The following is a 26,455-nucleotide window of genomic DNA, read 5'->3' as shown; positions in this document are numbered from 1 at the left end:
TCTTGCATAAATGATATTTAAAATGCTTTTTAAACACAGTTCCTAAATAGTAAAATTGCTTTTTTAAAGAATAAACTGTTATGTGTTTCTTATCCAAAATATACTGAATAGTGGTAAAAGCTAGTTATTGGACACAATCCAAGATTAAATTCTGTCAACTTCCAAAAAAGTGAGGAGTTTGACTAAGGAAACACAAATATTTAAACTTGTATACATGTATCAAAGCATCATGTTATATACAGTATACAATTTTTATTTGTCAATTATATCTTACTAAAGCTGGGGAAAAATAAAGTTGGTGGAAGGTTTCATGAAAATTTTGATGATTTTCAAGTTAAAATGACTTAGCTTACTGAGCAGATGAGAATAAACTGTTTTACTTTTTCCTACCAGTGCCATGTTTCTCAGACACATTCTCAGTATTCTATTCCTCATTATACAAAATAAGATTGTTTCATTCTACTAACTTTCTACAAATTCCACTGGGGAAACTAGTGATGATAAACTCTACAAAGTGGGAGCTTTTGAAAATATTCAATTCAAATATACCCTTAAAGGCATCCCAAATCATTGTATGGTGAAGAATCAATTGCTCAGGACCATGGATTGCTGTTAGTGGTTATTCTATGGAAGGAACTCAGTTTACCGTCAAATGTAGTTTAAGGCAGTAAATTTATTTCATTTTTAAGAAAACTGTATATTTTGTCCTTTGTAATGCAATAAAGTGGAAAATAGCATAAAGTTAGAATTCTTCAATTGAAACTTTGTCAACTTAGTCTGAGCAGGATGCAAGTTACCCATTTCCAGGAATGATACCAGGATAAGTATAATGGTCGTGAATATAACCGGATTTTAAGGGAGAATGATTACACCTGGAAACAAACTGTCAATACACAAGTAACTAGTTGTTAAAGATTTCTAATTTTGACCAAAGATTTTTACTTTCCTGGTATAGAAATGGAAATAAATATTAACACTTTAGTTTTGAAAGCAACCACCTCCTAACACGGTTCTGAGTTGGGAGAAAGCTAGTTAATATTCAGGGCTCTATAGACTACAAGTATCATGATGAAAAATGAAGCAAAGTCATCTGACACATAGGCAGTGAGCTGCTTGACTACAGCCTTGGTGTTTGCAATGCAAAGAAGTTGATTTTAGCTTTGCTTTGTCACACTGTGTCTCCTGAAGGACCCACACCACACAGTTTTTTTTGTCAAAACAAAATACAGATTCTTGACAAATTATAAATAAATCTTGGGCTACAGGATTATTTCTAGACTTAATCTAGAATCTCTACAGTTTTCTATTTATTGGTAGTCCATAAATTTTGTTTGCCCAGGAAACAATGTTTTTGCCTATAAAAAATTGACTTAAAGATTTTCCTGAGCTGTCCACTGAATGTGCCTTTCTTAAGTGCTAGTGATGGCAGCTACAGGCTGTCTGGAGCAGTGGTAGCAGGAGCGGATGCGGGAGTAGCAGTGATGGTGGTGGGTCCCCTGTGTCCCACATCCCTGAGGCAGCTGACTGTGCCACCCCCAACCTCACGTGACCAGGCAGGACCTGCTCCCAGGCCTGGAGCCTCTCCTGCTCCGGAACCTGGCCCCACATTGCCATTCTTGACCATGGCCACTGCAGGGAGGGCGTGGGGAGAAGGTGGACAGTCCTTGGAGCCCATCCCTGGGAGCCCCCAGAGCCTGCCACCCTGGGAGCTACCACAATGGGGCTGGGCTGAGTTGCCCACTGGTAGGGGAGCAGCTTGGTCAGGCACAGAGGGGTGGGCAGAGAGGTGCCGGAGGCAGCATTGGACCCTTGCAGATGGAGAGGTGACTGGGAGACCATGGGACTACCTGCCTGCAGAGAGGAGATAGACCACTCTAGGGCCTACTGCCTACTGTGTGCTGAAAGCTGAACACTCAACAGGACAACCTGCCTGCAGAGAGGAGCTTCTACCTCCAGGGCCTCCTCTTTGCTAGGAGCTGGACACTTGTTGGGACACCCTGGCTATGAAGAGGAGCTGCCCACTGTGGGTCTCCTGTGAGCTGTTCTCTTGCTCAGTAAACCTTTCTTCGTCTTGCTCACCCTCCACTTGTCTGCATACCTCATTCTTCTTGGTCTCAGGACAAGAACTCAGGACCTGCCAAATAGCAAGACTAAAAGAGCTGTAACACAAACAGGAATGAAACATACCCCTTGCTGGCCACATTGTGGGTAAAAAGAGAGAAAAGCTGCAGCCCTTTGGGGATCCCAGACCTGGGAGCTCCCCAAGCCAGGGTTGTGACTCCCTCTTTGGGACCCTGCAGTTCCTGGCATCTCCAAGCTTCCTGGGTGCCACCACATTCCCAGGTGCCTGCCAGGGAAGCTGCTTGCAGTGAGCTTTGTCCAGCCACAGCCTCACAGAGAGACAGCACACCTGTGCCAGTGCCTGGAGCTGCCCGCCATGCTGCAGCCAGTGTGCCTGGCTGTGGGCAGTGGCCAGACCCTGTGCTTGCTCAGACAACCCTCACAGCTCCATGCCTGGGTTGGCCTTGGTGGGCATGGGATCCAGGCTGGTAGCAGGAGGTGGGCACAGTCTGCCAGGTCAAGTGGGCAGAACGAGCCCAGTGGGCCAGAGCAAAACTTGGGCAAAGGCACCAACCACTGGCCACAGAGGTTTCTGGCCAGAAAAGCAACACCCCCTAGGCTCCCATATCACTAACAAACACTGTTCTTTCTACATTGAACATTCTGAAACTTTCAAGGATCTATCTTTCTGCTACTAGTCAATCACTCAAATTAATGATTTCAGGTTTCCAAAGCATATGCACAACATAATAGTTTTCTCATTAATAACAGCCTCTTTATTTCACATTGTGTTTTCTATTTCCTTGTATATCGTTATAATCTCTCTGTGATTTCAGGAAGAACAAACATTACCATTGGAATTTTACAGATGAGAAAATGAAGACAAAGGCATGAGCCAATTATTTGGGTGGTCCTGTAGTGACTTAGTGGAGTTAGAATTGGTCAGGTAACTCTTTTATTTTTTATTTTTTTGGAGATAGAGTCTTGCTCTGTCAAGCCCAGGCTTGAGTGCAGTGGCGCGATCTTGGCTCACTGCAACCTCCGCCTCCCAGGTTCAAGTGATTCTTCCCCCTCAGTCTCCCAAGTAGCTGGGATTACAGGCGCCTGCCACCAGGCCTGACTAATATTTTGTATTTTTAGAAGAGACGGGGTTTCACCATATTGGCCAGGCTGGTCTTGAACTCCTGACCTCAGGTGATCCACCCGCCTCGGCCTCCCAAAGTGCTGGGATTATAGGCGTGAGCCACCATGCCCAGCCTCAGGTAACTCTCAAATCAGGTTCTCCATTAGCATATCCTACCTTTTAATTTAGTACAATTATTAAAATAAGCTGAAGTTTAGAAGCTGAGCCTACAAAAAACAAAAAGACCAGGCAGCCAATGAACAATTTATGCTTTACTCTGGTTTCAGATAGTTCAGGCTTTTACATTCCTGACAGATTAACTATTTATTGGAAATTACACAGAAAGCATCATGTAAATTATCAGAATGCCCATTGTTTCACAACTTCTATTCATTTGCTTCCCCATCTAACAAAGAAGATGGATTAAGCACTTGTCAGGTTCCTCCCTTCTGGCTGGGAGAGGTCCTCAGCTTTATTCCCTAAGTAGCTGACTCGTTCTCACATCAGCAAACATCTGCCCATTCCATTACCTCACATTTTTTACTTCCTTATCTGGTTTCCTCTTGAAGTGTCAGCTAGACCCTTACAAGGGCAGAGTGTCCTGTTTCATGTCTGATAAAAATCGCTTGCCCTGAATCTCTTCTGTAACACTTAGGTCTGGTATCCATTGAAATTTGTAGGAGAAATCTATACTTGTCTGTTGGAAGAAGATGCTGTGCAAACAGCTTAGCGGACGAGGGTAAACAAGTTTCTCTCTAGCTGGCTGCCTTAGAATTTTTAATATGATACTATAAGGAAGAATTTCCAAGAAACGAGTATCATAGCCAGAATTTTTAAGATGTGTTTGACTATAGAAACCTTTTTTAATTGGAGCCTTTTAAGAAATTAGAGATTTAAATTTGATTCTTAGCTCCTTTTAATTACTGAATTCCTCAACTCTTTTTGTGTGAATTTCACTTCTATAAAGGTGAATTTGCGTACGTCACTGGAATATAAAAAGAAATTAGTTGGCCGGGCGCGGTGGCTCACGCCTGTAATCCCAGCACTTTGGGAGGCCGAGGCGGGCGGATCACGAGGTCAGGAGATCGAGACCATCCTGGCTAACACAGTGAAACCCCGTCTCTACTAAAAATACAAAAAATTAGCCGGGCGTGGTAGCGGGCGCCTGTAGTCCCAGCTACTCGGGAGGCTGAGGCAGGAGAATGGCGTGAACCCGGGAGGCGGAGCTTGCAGTGAGCCGAGATCGCGCCACTGCACTCCAGCCTGGGCGACAGAGCGAGACTCCATCTCAGAAAAAAATAAAAATAAAAATAAAAAATAAAAAAAATAAAAAATAAAAATAAAAAATAAAAAGAAATTAGTTACTTAAGGTAAAGGCCATAGAGATAGACCTTGATAAAGGTCCATTCTCCTTAATTGAGGGAAGTGATAATGGTATAATGGGCTAAGGGTGAACCAAAAAAAAAGAGAAAAGTGGAACAATGTACACATAGTTTCAGTGATGTTTTCCTAGGCTGTGATTTTTAAAGCATTAATGGTAAAATGACTCTAACAACTTTAAAGTTGGCTTGCCATTTTCCCAAATGCCCATAGGAAAAAAAGCTAACAAAAATTGTATATCACCATATATAGAAACTATCAATAAAAGTATGGCAACACATGAATTTGTGTTTTAGGAAGGTCCCACCCAGAAAAACAATTATTGCTAAACCCCTAGTATTTTCACTTGATTAGTCATGGAGGCAGTGCCTGGGTGGGATTAACTCTCTGTTAGTTGTAAATGCTTGCCTATATTTTGGGATGAGTGCCAATCAATTACTGTTGGGAAAACCACTGGATGACTAACTTCAGACATGCTTACATTAGAGACTAATACACCTTGAAATGTCACATCTTTAACTTGAATTTTTTCATCTGAATTCTAGCTATTATTTGAAATGGAAATAATGACAAATAAATTTGAGATTAGTCAAAACATGGACCTAATAGAGAACTTCATATCACATAGAAGGGGACCTCCTTACCATTAACTTGAACTGATGAGGCATTTATTGGCAAGGCTCTTAAATTCCTTATCTTCTGATTTAAGATGCTTTGGATTTTCTTCTCTCTTACTGCCCTTTGTTCAGTAGAGGGGAACTGGAACACCATAATGACATCTACTTTCACACCATCTTCCTCTGGACTATGACACAGAAAAGAAAGGTACATTTTCAAAGAATACACCTGGAATTGTCCTTCAGTCTTACCTGTATCTTCCTCCCCCGAATGATCCCTCAGTTGCTGAGAGTGTCAAGTGCTGATCCTCTCATGTCATTCTGACCCAAGGTCATTTCATATGTTCCCTCTTCTAGCTTTCATTATGTTTTCAGTGCATTTTCCCCATTAATTTGAAGGATTGTTACAGCAGCTAGGAATGACAGATATAAAAAATCATCATCAAAATTACAAGCTCTGAGAGTTAGAAGAAGCCTTCATGTTTTCTTAGGCTAATCAATTGTATATTTGATACCTGAATCACTTCTACAGGGTCCATGACAATTGGCCCTCTAATGACAGTGCAGTAATTAAAAAGATAGTAAGTTTAATTTTCTAAAGAGGCCTGTTTCTCTTTGGTCAGCTCTGCTTTTAAGAGTTCATCATTTTGAGTTGAAATATGTCTCCCTATATCTCCCATTCCATAAGGCTTAGGTCTACCAGTTGGAACATACATAAAATAATTTCCTCCTCTAGCCCAAATATTTGAAGACAACAATATTGTGGTCCCCGAGTCTTCTCCAAATTAAACATGCCCAATTTCTTGAACTTTTATCATATAAACAGGTTCAAGTTCTGTTACCTGAGGAACTAAACTTTTAAATACTGTTAAAATAGGAAAAGCAATTACAGGTTTTTGTTTTAAAAAAAAAAACAAAAAACCTTGAAACTAATACATATTGATCTGTTATCTCTCCTTTTTTTTTTTTTTTTTACAAAAAAAAAAAAACTGTGAAAAACACTAGAGGCCCATCTCCCTGAATCTTTTGGCTAAAAGGAAATTCTGAGACAATTTATGTATTTTTGTTCATTTAGGCTCTGGAATATAAAGATCTAAATAACTAGAATTTTATGTCAAATTGGCAAACAGATGACTAATTTTACTTCTTAAATCTGAGGAATTAACATTTTTACCAGGTATTATATAGTAATGGCTACCATCCAAAGGAGTTCACAGGAGTATAATAATGTTGCTACAATAATATGGTAAAGGCGAATTTGAAAACAGAAAACATGAAATCTAGAAAGTTCTAGCATTTATATGCTTTTTCCCTCCTAAGTATTGTAGGAATTACCCAATTTATGTTATAAAATCCTTACGGAAGTCACTACTCAGTAAAGACATAGAGAACTTTGAGTACACCTGCCAACAAAGCATTATTAGTCTATTGGTGAGAAAGGGATAATTATTTTCTTCAAATAAATCAAAATCTGAATATATTATTTTTCTTTATCTTTAAGAAATATGAGTCATACAGGCTCATGGATTTGTGTATATGACATGTGTGTTCTGCTATGTAGTTTTTCAAAATAACACAATTGAAACTTCTGAGCAATATGTGCAACTGATATGAGTCTTCCCCCTCCACCACAACAGAAAGAAAATTTATTACTACAGGATTATCTTTTTGTTTAGGCATGCCTTATGTCGTTCGGCTACATTATAGGTAAAATTTGTGAACTCATTTTGTAGCCAAGTTTGCCTGCTTAACGTGGTTGAAATAATATAATTGTCAAAATAATATAACTTGGTGCATGCAATGACAAGCTGCTGGGTTTTCCCCACGTCATCGGTTCTGGTAGGTTCCAGGCCTCACAATAAGTTGATGGGGTTTGATTCCTGGTTCTGTCACTTTGGGAAACTGTCAGTTGGTGAACTTTGAACATATTTCTTACCCTTCCTGAATCTTAGTCTTTTTGTTGACAAAATGGTGGTCAGCCCTATACTTCAAGACTGCTTTAAAGGTAATGTTTATGAAAAATTCTAGCCAAAAGCCTAGTCCATGGAGACATACAATACATGAGAGTCCCTGTCTCCTTTGTTCCTTTTCCCTCCAGTCTTGTGATTCCACCTTTGCCCAAACATACATACGTCAGTCTGACTACTTGGTTCTTGATATAGTTTTTCTTCCAGGCTGAATCTATAAATATCTCATCCACCTGTTACACAACAAGAGAGAAACTATGTGTTAATAATATATTTTATAATAGGAATATATCCTTGATTAAATGTTAAAGCAATCAAAAATTTTTTCACAGAACTAACATCATTATTTAAATTGGTGGATCTCAGCTTTCACAGTGCAACAGAATCATTTGCTGAATTAAAAAAATTTATGGATGCCAGGGACCCTCTCCAAGAATTTTGGTTTCGATTGGTCTAGAGGGGACCTAGGCACTCATATTTTTAAAAAACCTACCCAAGTAATTCTACTGTGCTAGAGTAGGTTTCTGGAGTAGAAGATATCTTGCTAAAACACCATAGAAGGAGTAGCAGAGAGATACAGAGCAGAGATGGGATATTCAGAGAGGCTTTGAGTGGTGACAAAGAAAACCCTGCCTCAGTCCTGGATTTGAGCGTATACTACTTTTCCCAAACTGGGCAATCTTGGCAAAGTTACTGAATCAATTTGAGCCTCAGTTTTCTAACCTGTAAAACAAAGATATTGATCTGCTACTCATAAGGCTATGAAGGTTAAACAGATATAAAATGTTGGGTAAGTTTTGGTAGTTAATTGCTGATGGTCCTCTAGCCTCCATCCTGGCATTACAGGTCTTAGCTCTGCAGGTCTTTGCTTGTAAGGTGTAAGGAGGAGGCATTAGGGATTTAAGAGAGAGCCAAAATTTTTAAATTATTGTCAATTGTGGACTCTAGGGTAAATCAGGGAGGAAAAAAGAATTAGGTGGTATTCCAGTATTAGGTCAAATTTGTTACTCAGTTTATGTCACCAAGGTAGGAGAAGCAAAGCCACTGCTTTTAGTCCATATGCACAGCTTTAATCTACTGCCACGGTATTGTGATGCTGTGGTCTCTCACACCTGGCATTCGGCTTGCAGTGTCCCCTAGCACTCACTTGGTAGAAATAGTGTCATCTCAATGTGGGTAAGGTACTATAGTTCATGTTGGACGGAAGAACCAAATGTGTGCAAAAAAATCCTAAATTCTCAAGGAATGAGAAGAAAAACCAACTTGCATGACTGAAACACACACACAAATATAGGGAAAGCTGTTTCAGGGATCAAGAAACAAGTTATAACTTCCTTAGCATGCTCAGGAGTTCATAAATACTTCATCAGGAACCAAATTATTTGTTATCTTCTTTAACTCTAATGACAATTCTGCGAAATAAGAAGTATCTTCATTCCTATTAGAAATCTGTGACTCAGAGGCATTATGTGAATTTCCCTGGCATCACGCAGATACTAGTAAGCTGGGACTGAAACCCAAGTCTTCTATCTGTAGGGTCCGCCTCTTCCCACTCAATCACACAACCACCCTGTTAAATGTGATGTAAATTTTACTTCGGTTTCTTTTGTAGAACACATAGTAATAAGTTATCAAATAATTTATTGACCTAAAGTATAAAACTTGTAGAGATATAGATTTGGTAATAGCCTTAAACTTAAGATCAAAGATAGCATTTGGAAAATAAATTGCTAGTATCCAAAATATGTCTTTATTGGTACTTAAATAAAGCCCCATTTAGCTGAGGTGGTGTGGGGTTTATCTGCTAGAAACAAAATTCTTTTGGAAGACATGTTTTTGAAAGGGTGACTTTGTTATAACAATTTCTCTCTCATCACCCACAGCCAGCTCTACTACTCAGTATGGAGGTGAGGGATTCCAAAAAAAAAAAAAGGCAAACAAAATGGAACAGGGAGAGAAGTGATACAATTTAGAAGGAAAAAAGCAAATAGCAGTTGGGTATTTAAAGAAGTTTGTTTTGTAATTACCCTCTGAATAAGTTCAACCACAATTGATTCCTGGCCATTTGTAACTTTTTGGTGAAGGCATTGGATTAAGTTTTTGACTCTGGATGACATCATCAATCTGGCAACGTGCCTGCTATGAATATCTAAACCAAGCACCAATTTTATCTTTGAATTGTTAGGTTGTTTGGGAAGATAGGAGCTGTAAAAATAACATGAGAAGAATCTAGGCAGAAGTAACTTTGGTGATCACAATAATAAAAAGGATTCTTCTTTATAAAATTCTAGGACTCTCTCTCTAGAAAAGTCTCATTTACTAGATCGGAGGAGGCCTTAGAATCTTTAGGTGATACAGGTAGTCTGAGGACAACGCTTTGAGAAATGGGGCAGAGGGACTGGTAAAAAGAATTCTGATAAAATGAATTTACAGCAGGAGGAAAATCAGAAAAAACATGAACATAAGTTTTATTGTAGAATGGAGCTTATGTATAAACTAGCTTTCTAAAGACCCTGAAATTGTTTCCATGGCAGATGATGGCTTTCATTATTAGAAGCATTCTTTCTGCCAACGTTCTGGCATTCCAAGTTCCCAGAAGTTTCAGAGAAACTTATATATTTAAAGCTGTGTGCCAGGTTGTTATAAATCTATTGTTATCTATACAACCTAATAGCATTAGCAATTTGTAAATCTATCCTATCTCCCTCTTTAGGGCATTTCTAGAATTTCGTAGTTGGAGTTTGTCTCCTAGCATTGAACAAAAGACCCTCTTTCAGGGTAGTATCTCTTTCTGCTTGATAATTTTGACATGCTGGAAATTACACTGAGATTAAGTTCCAAGAGGGCAATTGAAGGTTAGTTGGATATTTAATGAAAGAGTGAGGGAGAGGCTGTCAACTCAAACAAACAGACTCGCCCAGCCATTCAGCTTTCATTCCTGAATTAACTCTGTTTATACATGTTGCCTGCTTTTCTCTGCAGGTGCTTCCTGACTGGCTCCCCTTACAGCAGTCAATGTATTCACTTAGGGAGTGTTTTGTGGCTAACACTGTAAACCTCAGATAGGTATGTCACTGCAGACTGGCATATGGAATATAAATGAGATATAAAAGCTGTTTTTTCCAACGTAACACCAGGTGAGCTCCTTAGAATTAAAGAAACCAAAACCATGCTGTGGAAAAAAACTTTAGATCCTATTGCTTTCTCCTAATTATAACAAGAGTAACATGCAAAGGATATTATATAAGAGGCATTTTTAAAAGACACTTTTAGCCTTAAATAAAGCTTCACTGAGGTTTCATTGCCACAAGGATTGAACTCAAGGTAAAAATAGGGAATTTGAGCCTTTGAGCCTCTGTCCACAATGTTAGACATTCAAGGTCCTCTCCCTCTGTGACCAACTTGCCTGGCTCCATCTTCAACACCACCAGTACTTTCAGGCATGGCCCTCATTTTCCTGCATACTCACGCCTCTCAGGCTGTTCCTTTGGTCTGTAACAACCTTCTCATTCTGCAAGTTCTGTGTTCCTGAATCACAACTATCCTTCAAGGCCAATCTCAGATAATACCTTCTTTGCGGATATTCGTTAATCTCAAACTGATCTGTCTTCCCTCTGTCTCAATTTTTCTTATCCCTCTTATACCTTTTATTCTTTAATGTAAACATTCATTATATATTTATGCAATATATTCACTATATATTTATGCAAATATATGGTCTCTTTTATTAAATGGCAAACCCTTTATGCATAGAGATGGCAATTTATCTTTTCATACTCTATAAAATCTAGCATAGTGCCTTGCATGCTGTTGGTATGTAGTATATTTTTGTTGAATTAACAAATTAATAAAAAGGTGAGAATTTATTTATCAGAAAGTTTTGCATTTACCAGGAAAATTTTATAAGACTTTTTAAAGTGCTTGCTTTACATCAAGTTGAGATCAATGCTCCTAGAGAAAAAAGAAAATTACACATGAATTATCGGAAGAGCTTTTTTTTTTTTCCTGTTTTTGGACATTTTAGGTAATTGATTATTTGTGGAAAGCTCCTCCTTGGTAAGACTGTAATAATTATAATAGTATGAATCACTGTTGTCTGCCATATATGCACCAAGCACAGATGTCATTGTGTTTGAGCTCATTTGCTTTCAAATCAGCCCTCTGAGGTAAGTACTATGATTATTCACATTTCATAGAAGAGGAAGTGACTTGCCCAGGTTGACACCACAGAGTTCACTGAAACCAGGGCCATGTAGCTTCAGAGCCTGTTAACGCCTTCACAGTGCTTACCTCAGGATGAGCATGCAGGTAGGTTCTCACTAAGACCTCCTGCCCACTGATGGGCAGCAAGCAGTTTGTAAGAGGATCAGAAACTGTTGCACCCCTCTCCAAAGGCAGCCTATTTTCTTTACTCTCCAAAAATAAGAATCATAATCTTGGTAGTTTTTAGTGCAGTCCTTTAAAGTTCGTTTCATATCTGTATAAAACTCTAGGTTTTTTTTTTTTTTTTGGATCCAAGAAGTCAGCTATGAACCATTCTCTCAAGCCTGGATAGAGCTTAGTCAACCTGAGCACTGAGTGATGCTCACAGAAGGCTTTTTGGCCTTCTTGGGGTCAAGCCTAACTGCCACATCTTTAAGTGCTGTGTCTATTCGAGAAAGCAGTTGGATCCAGTGTCATACAAGGTGTGTGGGTGTGGAGGGTGCCATGAAACTGTGACTTTCTGATCACCCTAAACAAAAAGGTAATCAGATCATCAAATGGGATGTGATATTTTGTGATGCCATCAGTCATTTCTTTGATTGCACTGGTCCTTCTTCAGTGTTTCTTTGTGGAATGTCAGAAAGAAATAGACAGACATCTGTCACTACTCACGTGTAACAAGTAGCAATATATTAGATATCCATATCCCAAATTGGCTTATATTTCTGAGATCACAAGGCAAAATATTTATAGAATTTAAAGATTTGCAATTAAGGATTTTAAAGAAAAAAGTATTAATTCTCAGTGTACAACAAAAACCTAGATCTTTGAATTGCTTTTGTAAAAGAGGAAAATATCTCATTTGGATCTATTTAAAGCTGTACTAAAAATATTTAAAACCAGGATACCCAAAGCAAGGGAAGGTCATTATTTAGAAGGTTCATGTCCTCTCCAGATTTGTTGTCTTCTAAATCTCTAAATTGGATTAGTTTATGAGAGAGAGAGAATCATTTTTCTTAGCCTTTTATAGTGCCTAACATCATGCTATATTTGCTGAATGATGATGATAAACTAAATAGATTCTCCTGTGAAGACTATGCTGTATTTACAACTTTATCAGGAAATTTAGAAATAGTTCATATTACTTCTTTTCTCAAAAACTTCCCTCAAAAAGCATACCCATCCACACCTTTCTTCCAACTATAGATTGTTCACACTAGATATACATACACATGTCAATATATTCATCAGCTTCCTTCATCTTTCTCTATTACAGTTCCTTCTACCTTTGCCTTCCTCACCAAAAACTGATACAGGGAAATGAGAAAGAGAATATTTTTCTCTAATAAGTATACCTAATGTATCTGTCAAGAAAAAGTTAGCTAGCACAGCATAGAGGATTTATAATCTTCATGGATTTAAAAAATGAAATGAGAGAAGAATTGATTTAGATTTTAATAATTTTATCTTCTGTCTTAATTGAGTCCCTTCCTGACAGTAGAACAATTTAGTGGAAAGAGCACATGTGTGGAGTTGCCTAGATGACTTCAAATCTCCCCTCCATCATTTTCCAGCTATGGACCTTAATTTCAGAAGCTTGGTTCTCTTACCTGTAAAGAGGAGATAAAAGTGCCTTCCTTGTGGTGTTACATCCATGTTGCTGCAAAGGACATGATTTCATCCTTTTTTATGGCTACATAGTATTCCATGGTATATATAGATATATATATACATATATATCTCACAGTTTCTTTGTCCAATCCACCATTGATGGTTATCTAGGTTGATTCCACATCTTTGCTATTGTGAATACTGTGGTAATTAATGTGAGAGTGCAGCTGTCTTTCTGGGAAAAAAGTTTATACTCCTTTGGGTATACACCCAGTAAGAGGATTGCTAGGTTGAATAGTAGTTCCATTTTAAGTACTTTGAGAAGTCTCCAAACTGCTTTCCACAGTGGCTGAACTCATTTACGTTTCCAACAGTATTTAAGCATTCTCTTTCCTCCACAGTCTCATCAGCATGTTATTTTTTTAATCTTTAATAATAGCCATTGTAACTGGTATGAGATATTATCTCACTGTAGTTTTGATTTGCATTACTTGGATAATTAGTGATGTGGAGCATTTGTTCATATGTTTCTTGACTGCTTCGTATGTCTTCTTTTGTGAAGCATCTGTTCATGTTCTTTGCCTACTTTTTAATGGCGTTACTTGGTTTCTTTTGCTTGTTGAGTTGTTTAAGTTCTTTACAGATTCTGGACATTAGACCTTTTCAGATGCATAGTTTGCAAATATTTTCTCCCAATCTGTAGGTTGTTTGTTTACTCTGTTGATAGTTTCTTTTATTGTGCAGAAGTTCTTTAGTTTAATTAGGTCCAACTTATCAATTTTTGTTTTTGTTGCAGTTGCTTTTGAGGACTTAGTCCTAAATTCTGTGCCAAGACTGATGTCTACAACAGTATTTCCTAGGTTTTCTTCTAGGGTTCTTGTATTAATTATTTGTGGTCTTACATTTAATTCTTTACTGCATCTTGAGTTAGTTTTTGTATTTAGTGATAGGAGTCCAATTTCACTTTTCTGCTTCTGACTAGCTAGCTATTCCAGCACCATTTATTGAATAGAAAGTTCTCTCTCCATTGCTTATTTTTGTTAATTTTATTGAATATCTGATGGCTGTAGATGTGTGGCTTTATTTCTGGGTTCTCTATTCTGTTCTATTGGTTTATATGTCTGTTTTTGTACCAATGCCATTCTGTTTTGATTACTGTAGCCTTAAAGTATAGTTTGAAGTCAGACAATGTGAGGCCTCTGGCTCTGTTCTTTTTTATTAGGAGTCCTTTGGCTATTGGGGCTTTTTTTTTTTTTGTACCATGTGAAGTTTACAAAAGCTTTTTCTAACTTTGTGTGGAAAATTATGTTGGTAGTTTGATAGGAATAGCATTGAATCTGTAGATTGCTCTGGGCAGTAGGGACATTTTAACAATATTGATTCTTCCAATCCATGAGCATGGAATGTTTTTGCATTCATTTGTGTCATCTCCGATTTCTTTCAATAGTGTTTTTTTATTCTCCTTATAGAGATCTTTTACCTCCTTGGTTAGATGTATTCCTAGGTATTTGATTTGTGTGTGTGTGGCTATTGAAAATGGGATTGTGTTCTTGATTTGGTTCTCAGCTTGGACATTATTGTTTAGAAATGCTACTGAATTTTGTACGTTGATTTTGTATCCTGAAACTTTACTGAAGTTGTTTATCAGTTTTGGAAACTTTTTGTAAAGTCTTTAGGGTTTTCTAGGCATATAATCATATTGTCAGTAAAGAGAGATAATTTGACTTCCTCTTTTCATATTTGGATGCATTTTCCTTCTTTCTCCTGCTCGATTGCTCTTTCTAGAACTTCTAGTACTATGTTGAATAGGAGTAGTGAGAGTGAACATTCTTGTCTTTTTCCTGTTCTTAAGGATAGTGCCTCCAGCTTTTGCCCATTCAGTGTGATGATGGCTGTGGGTTTGTCACAGATGGCTCTTATTATTTTGAAGTATGTTTCTTCGACGCCTAGTCTAAGTGTTTTTATTATGAAGGGATGTTTAATTTTATCAAAAGCTTTTTCTACATATATTGAGATGATTGTATGATTTTAATTTTCTTAAATTTTTAATTTTTTTGAGATGGATTTTTGCTCTGTCACCCAGGCTGGAGTGCAATGGCACGATCTCGGCTCACTGCAACCTCTGCCTCCTGGGTTCAAGTGATTCTCCTGCCTCAGCCTTCCGAGTAGCTGGGATTACAGGCACCTGCCACCATGCCCGGCTAATTTTTGTATTTTTAATACAGATGGGGTTTCACCATGTTGGCCAGGTTGGTCTCGAACTTCTGACCTCAGGTAATTTGCCCACCATGGTCTCCCAAAGTGCTGGGATTACAAGTGTGAGCCACCATGCCTGGCTAATTGTATGATTTTTGTTTTTAATTCGGTTTATGTGGTAAATCGCATTTATTGATTTACATATGTTGAACCAGTCTTGCATCACAGAAATAAAGCCTACTTGATTTTGGAAAATTAACTTTTTGATGTGCTGCTGGATTTGGTTTGCTGGTATTTGGTTGAGGATTTTTATATCTATGTTCATCAGGGATATTGGCCAGTAATTTTCTTTTTTCATTCTGTCTTTGTGAGGTTTTGGCGTTAGGGTAATGCTGACTTCATAGAATGATTTAGGAAGAAGTCTCTTCTCAATTCTTTGGAATAGTTTCACTAGAATTCGTCCTAGCTATTTCTTGTACGTCTGGTAGAATTTGGCTGTGAATCCATCTAGTTTGGGCCTTTTTTTTCCTTTTGGTTGGTAAGTTTTTTAAATTACTGATTTAAGTATGAACTCAATATTGGTCTGTTCAGGGTTTCAATTTCTTTCTGATTCAATCTTGGAAGACTGTGTTTTTCCAGGAATTTACCCATTTCCTCTAGATTTTCTAGTTTATCTACATAGAAGTGTTCATAAGAGTCTCAGACGATCTTTTGTATTTCTGTGGGATTGGTTGTAATGTTACCTCTATCATTTCTGATCGTGCTTATTTGTATCTTCTTTCTCTTTTTTTCTTTGTTAATCTAGCTAGCAGTCCAGACTGGTTTTGGCTGACTCACAGAGGATGCATAGTAAGGGTTTTGTGTCCTCTTCTTCACCTTTGAACATCAAATGGCTGAAAACTCCACCCTTGGATCATGCTAATGCCACCATTTTTTGAACATGCAACACATGAAGAGACATAAAGCTCAATTGCACATAGTTATGTTTCTCCTTTCATAAGTATTTGTGACTTCCCCTAGAACTTATTGAACATGTATACTTAGGCAGCTTATTCAGCATAAATTCCTGGCTTATCCTTCCCTCCCTCAAAGTGCATACTGTCAGTTTCTGCTGGATGCCATGCTTCTCCACCTGCAGGATGGCCAGCCGGCAGTAATCAGACATCAGTAATGTCTGATTAATGGACCCTTCTCTGAAGAATGATATGAGAGATGAGATATGTCTGCTCCACTATCTCAGGGAACAGGGGTGGATTATAGCAATATCTGAATATGAACTCATTTTACTTTTGCATCTCAATTTGCATTCAAATCAGTAAAGCCCAATGTGAGGAAGAACAGGACGTGCAACCTGTCTTCCTTGGTTGTCTAATTAGCACCCATATAGGACAGAGAGAAGAATCTGGTTGTATTCATTGGGATTTAGCAACAACAAACAGGTGTGGCTCAGGATGAGGCATAAACTCTTCCTGTAATTCTTCTAAAGCTAACCTGGTGCGGGATGGGAGGAGAAAAACACCTGTCTCATTTAAACAAAGGTAAAATAATATAAAGCCTTTTCTGACCATGGGAACCCTTTTTTGGTTTTGAAGTTTTTCTGTACTTACTGTCCTCAACATATAATTTAGCCCTTAATTATATCATGTCATGATATTCAATTCCATGTGTGTTACTCATATCTTTCCAAAAAGATTGGAAGCAATTTGAGGAGACAGATTCATGTTTCCTCTTCTGCAAGACCCAGGTGCCAAGAAATGCATGCAATGAACTCAATAATAATACCATATATTAGGAAAAGCCAAGATATTTTAACTAGTTATATTCAAAAACTGGCTCACTATATGAATTAAAAAACTGAATCTACCTAACACATCCAAAGGTGGATTCCACATGTATTGGAGACCTAATGTAAAAGATAAAACTATAAGGTTAATAAGTAACATAGTAAAATATTTTTATGTCTTAGAAGGGAAGAAGGACTTCTTAAAGAAAAGCTTCAAAATACAATCATAAGGCAAAACAGTGAAAAAATGATTACTTCAGTTACAGATTTCGGTTTCATAAAGAACAACACGGTCCATATTAGTAGAAGACAGAATGGATAAGCGCAGTGTCCACAACCAACACACTATCAATATCCAGAAAATGTAAAGAACTTCTGCAAAGCAATACAAATAAGGTAAAAAAGAAAGTTTAACAGAAAAATAGGAAAATAATATGTACAGGCAATTTATAGAAATGAAAGTCCAAAAAGTTAATAATTATACGTAACAATGCACAAACTCGTTAGTAATTAGAAACATGCAAATTAAATCACAAATAAAATACTACTTTATACATATTAGGGTGGCAAATTTAGAAAGCCAAATAATACCAAGTGCTGTGGACTGAATGTTTGTGTTCCCCTGAAATTTATATTTTGAGACCTTAACTCCCAAACCGATGATAGAGGAGATGGGGCCTTTGGAGGATAGTTAGGTCATGAGGGTGGAGATCTCATGAAAGTCATTAGTGTCCTTACAAAAGAAAGTTCTCTTATGGCTTCTGCCATGAGGGACACAGCAAGATGGTATTCTATGAACCAGGAAGCAGGCTCTCACCAGACATCTGCTAGAGCCTTGATCATCTTCATCTTGGAATCTTCAGCTTCCAGAACTATGAGAAATAATTGTTTGTTGTTTAAGATACCCAGCCTATGGTATTTTTTGTTGTAGTAGCCTAAACATACTAAGACACTAAGTGTTGGTTAGATGTGGGGACATAGAAATCCTCATGCGTTGTAGATGGGCGTGCACACTGAGTCAGCCATTTTGAAGAGCAAACCTGCACCAACTGGTCAAGTTAAGTATATGTACATTCAATGACCTAGTAATTCTGCTTCCAGAAGTACTTGCATAGGTCTATAAGGGGGTAAGTAGGAGTCTGTTTAGTGTGGCATTTCTTGGCATGACAGGCAGGTAACTATGGAAGATACACACTATGAATTAGCAGCTAACAGCAATAAACTAAAGGTATATTTAGTAACATAGATCTTTTAAAAAGTTCTCAGTAAAAAGAGATGAAACAAAAGTGATTCATAACACAAAATGTAAGTTAAAAGCATGTGTACGCAAAACAGCAAAACATATTTTTGTAAGAATGAATACAAACAAAAGAATACCACATGAAACATAGAATGATTTCCTGCAAGGGGGAGGGTAAGGGCTTATGCTATGGTGATAAAGGAGGATAAATAAATAATGACAACCAGAGAAGGGCCTTGCAGGTACCCATGATGATAATGTGTCCTTACTTAACTTAGCCTTAGCCTTTGAAGGAACACATGCATAGGTGAAACTTAAAACTCCACTTTTAAATAGAGTTTCTGTTCAACATGCACCTCCGCATTTCTCTCACTTCTTTTAAGACCTATTGCATTCTTGTCCGTTTACTTCAGTAAAGACAGAATTGCTTAGTTAACTTACAACAACAACAGTAGCAGTAATGTTGGCCATAAAATATAAATGAAACAAATTTCAAAATTTCCCAGTAAATTGTAACATTTTCCATCATTCAAAGGTGTGTTTATCTTTTTAACTAAGGCAAGTTAAGAGTTTTCTCTTTTTGCATCGAGGAGGTTATGTGGAGTCACTTAGGACTGGAGGAGTAGAGAAGGTATTTGGGTGTATTGGTGCAGGCTCCCCGTTCATCCTAGCATAACTTAAGAACTGATTGCAAATGCTCTTTTATAAGATGCTCTGCATGTGAAAGAATGAAGAATCTATATCAATCTGTAGACATTAATTATTGGTTGGGAAAGATGAAACCACAAAATTAAGAAATTGTGAATGATTTAATGTTAACTGAAAAGAGAGATTATAAACTCTACAATATTATTGTAAATATGATGCCATTAGGTATACTATGGACAAAGAGCAAATGATGACAGGAAAAAATGGTAGATGATTTGGGAAAGAAAGTGTCTTAAAAATGGTTCTTTGATTAAAACAAACCAATACATTTGTCATTTCTTTCTTTTTAAAATAAGTCTCTGCTTCTGTGCTTCCTTGTTAGAAAAATTAATTTGAACCTAGTTTTTGAGTGAGAGTTCATGGGCATTCTGAGTGGAATGATTATACAACTGAGTGTGCTTTTTTTCTTTTTGGGAGCAGTCTTGCACTTTAGCTTTAACAAAATTATTAGCATTTGACTTGATTACTACAAAATAAGTCTGGTTTTTTGTCTTTATCAATATACTTACAAGATGAACGTAAATTCTGAAAATACTCAAAATCTTAAAATGTGGTCATATAAACAAGTGTGTGGACTTATAAAAACTAGTTTTGGTATGATTAGGCTTTTCTACAGGGGAAACGTGGTGGAATTGGGGAAGAAATGGGCTAGGATATCTTGGCCTCAATTCTCTTACCTTTAAATAAGGTAGCTGAGTTAGAAAGAGAGGCTTATTAGAATCACCCATTTGTTAGACATGCAGATTCCCTTACTCTCCTCTCCCCACCTACCCATCTCATCATACTCTGATTAAGCAGGTCTGGGATGGGTCCTAGCAGTCTGCAAGATGATTCTAATGGTGGTGGTCTGAAAATCATGTTTTTAGAAATGGAGAAATGATCCACAAAATCCCTTCCACTTGCATTATTCTATGATAAAAAGAAGTTTACCTGACTCACCAAATTTTCAGTCGTCTCTCGTAAGTCCTTAAGTTGGTATGTGTTGCTTTGTCCGAAATTGTTATTGATTTGTGGATCTAAAATTTTAAAGGAGCCATGATAGTACTCCTTTTTTTGGTCTGCAATGGAAATGAAAAATAGGAAACTAAATGGTTTGGACAAAGATTTCGGAACCCAATTACAATGGGGCCAATATAAATCTTGAATATGTCCCTGAGCCTCTTCATAATTGAGTTTTATTTAAAAAATAATAGTTAATGTTTTATATCAATTATAATAGCTGCCATTTATTGAGTTTCTACAATATGGCAGGCACTGTCCTGTGCACTTTTTATGTATTAGCCCATTTAATCCCCACACCAGCTCTCTAAGATTGGTATCACCTTCATTTTACAGATAAGGAAAGTAAGGCACAGAGGCATTAAGTAAATTGTTCTGTAACTAGTAGGTGGCCTGTCCAAGTTTTAAATCCAGTCTAGCTGTAGAGCTTGAACATTTCATTGCTACATTGCTCCTTGCTGAGTTGAAATGTGTACCATCATACACTCTAGTGGAAGTAGAGATAAGTGAATGTCCTTGTGAATTTTGATTTTTAACAAGAGAGCCAGGCACACTAAGAAAAACCTGAAAAGAAGGTGTAGAGAAGAGCTGTCTGAGATTGAAGACGAGACGAGCGTGAAACAGGGATAAATCTATTAGGAAATGTAAGAAAGGCAAGCAGTTGAGACTCCTAAGGAATTTGGTAATCTGAGGAGTAAGGCCCAGAGGGAGTAAGAAAGATACAGAGTTAAAGATAGAGAATGGGAAAAATACAAAACAACCTCAATCCTTGAGAAGCCTGGCTCAGGGAAGAGGGAGTGGGTTTCGAGACTACAAACCAAGGAAAGAAACAGGGATATCAGGAAGGCATATGTCTTAAGTGGGAAATCTCTGGACCTTGTAATACATTTTTGGACATCCTGATTACTTACCCATATAATCCATACTGTTAACAAACCTTACTCTCATTGTAAAGAGACTTTTATGCAACCAAATAAAGTGACCTGAGAATCTTTTGCCAATGGTATAAACTACAGCTGGGGTTGTCATATAAGGCCTAGGACTATGATCTTAAGCCCTTTAAGGCTCCAAGTAGAGTCTTTGCTCCCCCATTGACTCTGTGAAGGTGACAGCAGATAAGAGCATTAAAGTGAGCAGCCTGAGTTATTTGTTTTATCACATACATCCATGTGAGAGTGACATTGTAGAGATTTGTGAAAAAATGTAAATGGCTTGCATTCTCCCCAGAAAGAGACTGAGTGTAAAAAGAGAATCTTGAAGTGCATTATTTGTGTAATTACAAATATATTAGTTGATAAAAATATAATCCCTGAATATTGTTTTGGAAAGAGTAAAATTTTTTTCTCTAAAAATAAATGATAATATTGTGTCACACGTATAGGTTTTCAATCATTTTGAAATTCCTTATGTTATTAGACAAGTGTTTTTCTTTTGCCTTAGAAATGTTGGACAGAAAATGATGGTTCATGAGTAAAAGAGCCAATTTTAATAACTAATTTATCATAGCTTTTCATTTTAATATATAATAAGTGATGAGTTGTTTATTATAATTACTAGTAAGTTTCAGACAATTACAATTTTTGATCTTTTTGTGTAGATTCTCAAAAGAATTCTGGATTGAGAGCTCTAAGGAAATTAGAAATCTGTCTACTTTGCTTAAAGCTGTATCTTGAATATCCAGAAAAGTACTCACATATAATAAGAATTTAGTACTTGTTTGTTGATGAAATGACTGAAACAATTAAACACACTGTGGAAATTTGAAGGTAAATGTGCAATTTTTTAGATGAAGTTACATTTACATATATGTAAATGGAGCTTTGCAGAAAAATAAAATCAAGTAGAGTGAAATCTTTAATTTTACCTACCAAATACTAGGAAGTGAACCAGGAGACCTATGGTCACTGCCACCACTGTCAGGGACAACACAATGAGAACGGCAATCATCCATGGCTTCAGATTTCTGCTTCGGGTGCCAAATCCTACTGTCCTGAGAAAAGGAAGGGCCCACTGGTTACTCTCAGATAGCAATGCTTGCAGGTTTTCCAGCTCTCCTTAGACAAGTTCAAGTTGCTGTAGCCTACCTTTCCCTGCAAAAAGGTCTTTAATTTTGTTCAATGTCATCTTGGTCTGAGAAGATGTGTTAAAAAAAAAAAAATCAGGATCTGGGAATCCTAATGTTGCTCCTGCTTTCTATTTTAGAGGCATTTGGTGGCCTCTTTGTGGTAGTCAGGAATGGTTTCTCTTAGCAGCATGGTCCAAGGTGGCATACATGCTTGAAAAGGGACCATTCCTCCTTTCTCCAGCACTTTGTTATCTCTTTTATCTGTCTATCCTTTTAGAGTTTACAAAGTGATTTTAAATCTATTATCTCATTTATTTTTATCTTTTATCTTTTATTTTTAAGTATTATGAAAATGTTCAGACATAAAAAATTACTAAGAATAGTATAATTGAACATCCATATATAAATCACATTATTATATCAATTGTTGAAAATTTTACTGTATTTGGCTCATTTATTTTTTCTGCTGCTATATTTTAATGTGAAATAAAACATCGTGACTTTTTACCAAATCATTATTATAGACAACTAGGATATATCCAACATAACCATGATACTCTTAACACTCCTAAAAAATTAATGATATTTCTGCCATATCATCTAATACCCAGTCCATCTTCAAGTTCCCTCCATGGTTTCATTATAATTACACATGATTTGTAAAAGCCAAGACATAATCGAGGACCATGCAGTGCACTTGTTTGTTATGCCTTTTTAATCTCTTTTAATCTAAAAGAGTCCTGCTTCTTTTTTAGTTTTTAATGACATTGACCGTTGAAGAGATCAAGCTAAACATCCTTTAGAATATCTTACTTTCTGGACTTGTCTGAATGCTTTCCTGTGGTATTATTTAACTTGTTCTTTTATATCCCTCATTTCCTATAAATTGGATTACCTTTAGATTTTCTTTAGCTCTGAAGTCTTGATTAGATTTTGGTTAAATTCATTTGGCAAGAATACTTCAAAGGTGGTGCTGTGTATTTTATATTGCATCACATCAGGAATAAAAATTTTTCCACAATTTTGGAGGAAAAAATAACTCTTTGCTGTTCTTCTGGCACCTATGATCAGCAACAGTGCTTCTCACATTGAATCAAGTATTAGTTTGCATGTATGTTCACTTACAGATAGCTTCTCAATGGGCTGCATTAGCCTTGTTCATCTTTTTACCGCTAAGACCCAATAAGGCACCTGGACAGAGTAGGAATCATATAAATCTATGAGAGTCAGGCAGGAATGATACCAACATTACACAGGAAATAACACAGGATGAGAGAGAGGATACCTGTTTAAGGGCCCAGGTCGACTAACTCCCGTGCTTGTTCTCTAAAACTTGCTATTATAGTGAATTTTATTTATCCATTTTATCAGAGTTTATCTTTTTATGTGTATCTACTAAAAATGCAAAAATTAACTGGGTGTGGTGGTGTACACCTGTAATTCCAGCTACTCGGGAGACTGAGGCACCAGAATTGCTTGAACCCGGGAGATGGAGGTTGCAGTGAGCTGAGATGGCGCCACTGCACTCCAGCCTGGGCAACTGGGAGACTCCATCTCAAAAAAAAGTATCATCACCTTCTCATTCTGCAGAGGCCATATTAGTCATTTGTGTAATATTACTTCAGATTTGAAAAAGAAATACACTTGGTAAATCCTTTTGGAATCTGACCTTTTTGAAATTAAAGATGCACCATTTTGCTCCTGCATTTTTTTGTGCTTTGCTTGTGCTGATAAAACAAACACAGGTGTGTTAATTTTCTATTGTTTTGTAACAAATTACCACAAATTTAGCAGATCAAAGCAACACCTATTTATTAGCTCACAGCTCTGTATGTGGCATGGATGGGCTTTCTGCTCAGGATCTCACATGGCTGAAATCAAGGCTTTGATTGGGCCTGCTTTCTCATCTGAAATTTGTGATCCTCTTCCAAGCTCATTTAGGTATTACGCAGAACTCAGTTCCTTGAAGCTGAACTGAGGTCTCTGTTCTCTTGCTGGCTGTGAGTCAGAGGCCTCTCTCAGCTCCCAGATGCCATCCATTACTTGCCACTTGGCCATCTCCTTCTTCAAAGCCAGCAGTGGAGAATTTCCCTCACATCAAATCTCTCTCACACTTTGAATCTCTCTACTGGGGAAGCCCAGGCTCTTTAAAAATGTCATCCGATTAGGGTAGGCCCATCAGGGATACTATCCTATCTTCAAGCCAATTGATTCGGGAACTTTATTACATCTGCAAAATTTCCTCACAGCAGCACCTAGATTAGAGTTTGACTGAATAATTGGGATAAAGTCTATGTACACCGGAGGGGGGAATCTTGGGGGCCCTCTTAGAATTCTGCCTACCATAACTGAAAATATTATGCCTTTCAGGAAAATGAACAGAAACCTACAGCCTTCAAAGAAAGCATGTGAGATTTAAATATTCTTTTATTTTTGAGGGAGAACTATTCGATGAGAAGGGAATTTTATGGTAAGCATAGAATTAAAAATAACTAAGGGATATTTTACTGAAGTAGTAATTTTGGAAATACAAAGTAAGTTCTTAAAAATTAAAATAGGAAGAAAGCTAAAAGTAACCCCTGATTATGACTACTTGGCACTCTGCAGTCTTTGGGGATGTAAAGGTGGCCAAGAAAGAGCCCCTGGTGAGGTGGAAGAGCCTTGGTGGGCCAAGGCCAAGGCAGGCATCACCTTTGGCAGTCACCTGGCCAAACAAGAGATGGGGCAGACCCCTGTGGGACAGACAGCCTCAAAGGATGTGAGTCCCCAGAGTACAGATGATCCTTATTCACAGTAACACATTATCCTTACTCAGAGTAACACAACCTATAATTTCCATGAAATCCAATTAGACCAATCCATATCCATTAGACCTTCATTCAGTTTGATTATTTGGGATTTAGAAGGATGTAGTCATGCCAGGTTTTTTCTAAAGATGCTGTCAATGAAAACATGGTAATAATTTGAATAATTTCATGACTTTGCTTTCTGCAGTCTTGTAGACTGAAAGACACATTCATTGAAGAATATATAAAGCAGTATGGATTGTTAATGATCAGAGCTGAGAATTGCAGTTTCTCAGTAACAAAGTTCTAAGTTGGCAACTTCTGTGTATGTGAGTTCAAAGATGACTGGAGTCAAGACAAAGAGATTGTAAACCCTTTACTTCCCAAGGATCTTACTTTTCCTAGAAAAGCCTTCCCTGAAGTCAGCCACTTTGGCCACTCCAAGATCAACCACATGCTTTTGTCATTTTATTTCTAAGCTCCAAGTCTCTTCTTTTGGGGGGATATTTTTTTTTTTGCTGTCTTGTACATATATATTAACAGTGTATAAATGTAGATGCATGTGACTATTACACAAGTGCCAATTTACAGACAGGATATTTTTTCACAAGTCTTCATAAAGAAGTCCAAAATACACTATCTGATTTTAAAAGGGATTATTGGTCAGCTTTCCAGGCCAAACTACAAGTCTACTTAACTCCTAATGTAACTGAACAAAGGTGCTAAGGTACTAAATTCCATGGAGCCTTTTCACCTAGAAAGCTTTGCTTCCCTTTTCCTAGCCTAGGACCTATTTCTGAAAGAAAGTTCTTATAGATGCAAAGTGATAACTCTCCTTTTACTAAAGGAAACTGTGGTTCTTTTTGAGGGACTGAACTTAGTCATTTTCTACAAGGAAAGCAACCTTCTGTGGTGACTTAATATACTCTGATATGTGGATATCTGTCTGGGTATGCTATGACTCTTTTAGAATGACCATTTAATACCTGAAATGATAGAATATAGAACTGCTATTTAGGAAGTGCTGACTTTGTAGGGATTGTTGATATATTTTCCCATTTTATTCTCCAAACACTGCTGTCAGCAGAATTATTTGTCATCATTTTATAGGTGAATAACTTGCTCTGAGAGAGCAATAACTTGCTCAATTCATGCAGCCAGTATGCAGAGTTAGAACCTACTGTGTGGCTGCTATGACTTAGAAGCCTGTTTTCTCTGTTATGTCAAACTGCCCTTGAGAAAGATTCTTTTTCCTTCTTCAGAATAGGCTTCCTTTTAACCCAAATGAATAATTGTGGAACTTCAAGTAGCATAAAAGGTAAGTGAAAGGATTTATAGAATCAGTGTAGAGGTGGTTTTACTGATATGAAGCTCCACCAAATCTTCATTGTGATTATGTTTCAAATTTGATTTTGCTTTCATATCTCCTCCCTTTCCACTGGCTTTAAATTCTTACATACTTTGAAAAGGTTAGAATTCCTTTCCTCCCCATCCCCACAGAGGTTCCCATAATGGTGGCCAAAGTAATGTCATTGAAAGGAGGCCTATGAGATAAGTGTGTATGGAAAAATCAGTGACCATATTTGAGGTTGTTTGTAAACTTCAAAGGCTTTTATTTAATTTGATGCTTTTTTCTATGCTTCCAAATATTCTCTATATGTTTTAATTCTTGATATGTTATGTGTACACATATCTTCTTCCCCCTAAGTGTGCAAG

The 26,455-nt window shown here is 37.3% G+C and overlaps 1 protein-coding gene and 1 long non-coding RNA gene across 2 annotated transcripts in view; one reads left to right on the top strand and one right to left on the bottom strand.

The window, feature by feature from the left end:
* Positions 1–22,295, bottom strand: part of TMPRSS11A (transmembrane serine protease 11A) — a 35,814-nt gene extending 13,519 nt beyond the window's left edge. Inside the window, exons 1-4 of the mRNA XM_055111484.2 lie at positions 21,757–22,295; positions 19,829–19,947; positions 7,314–7,381; positions 5,209–5,369 (exon numbers count right to left, since the gene is read on the bottom strand). Coding sequence (XP_054967459.1) covers positions 5,209–5,369; positions 7,314–7,381; positions 19,829–19,947; positions 21,757–21,835 — 427 coding nt within the window. The 5' untranslated portion in view covers positions 21,836–22,295. The remainder of the gene's footprint in view (positions 1–5,208; positions 5,370–7,313; positions 7,382–19,828; positions 19,948–21,756) is intronic.
* Positions 1–26,455, top strand: part of LOC117979984 (uncharacterized) — a 377,942-nt gene that overhangs the window by 223,066 nt on the left and 128,421 nt on the right. The window lies entirely within an intron of this gene.

The sequence above is a fragment of the Pan paniscus genome, chromosome 3 (assembly GCF_029289425.2).
Source record: "Pan paniscus chromosome 3, NHGRI_mPanPan1-v2.0_pri, whole genome shotgun sequence".
Lineage (NCBI taxonomy): Eukaryota > Metazoa > Chordata > Mammalia > Primates > Hominidae > Pan > Pan paniscus.
Note: the sequence above shows the minus strand (reverse complement) of the source record. Positions and strands in the feature narration are given on the sequence as shown.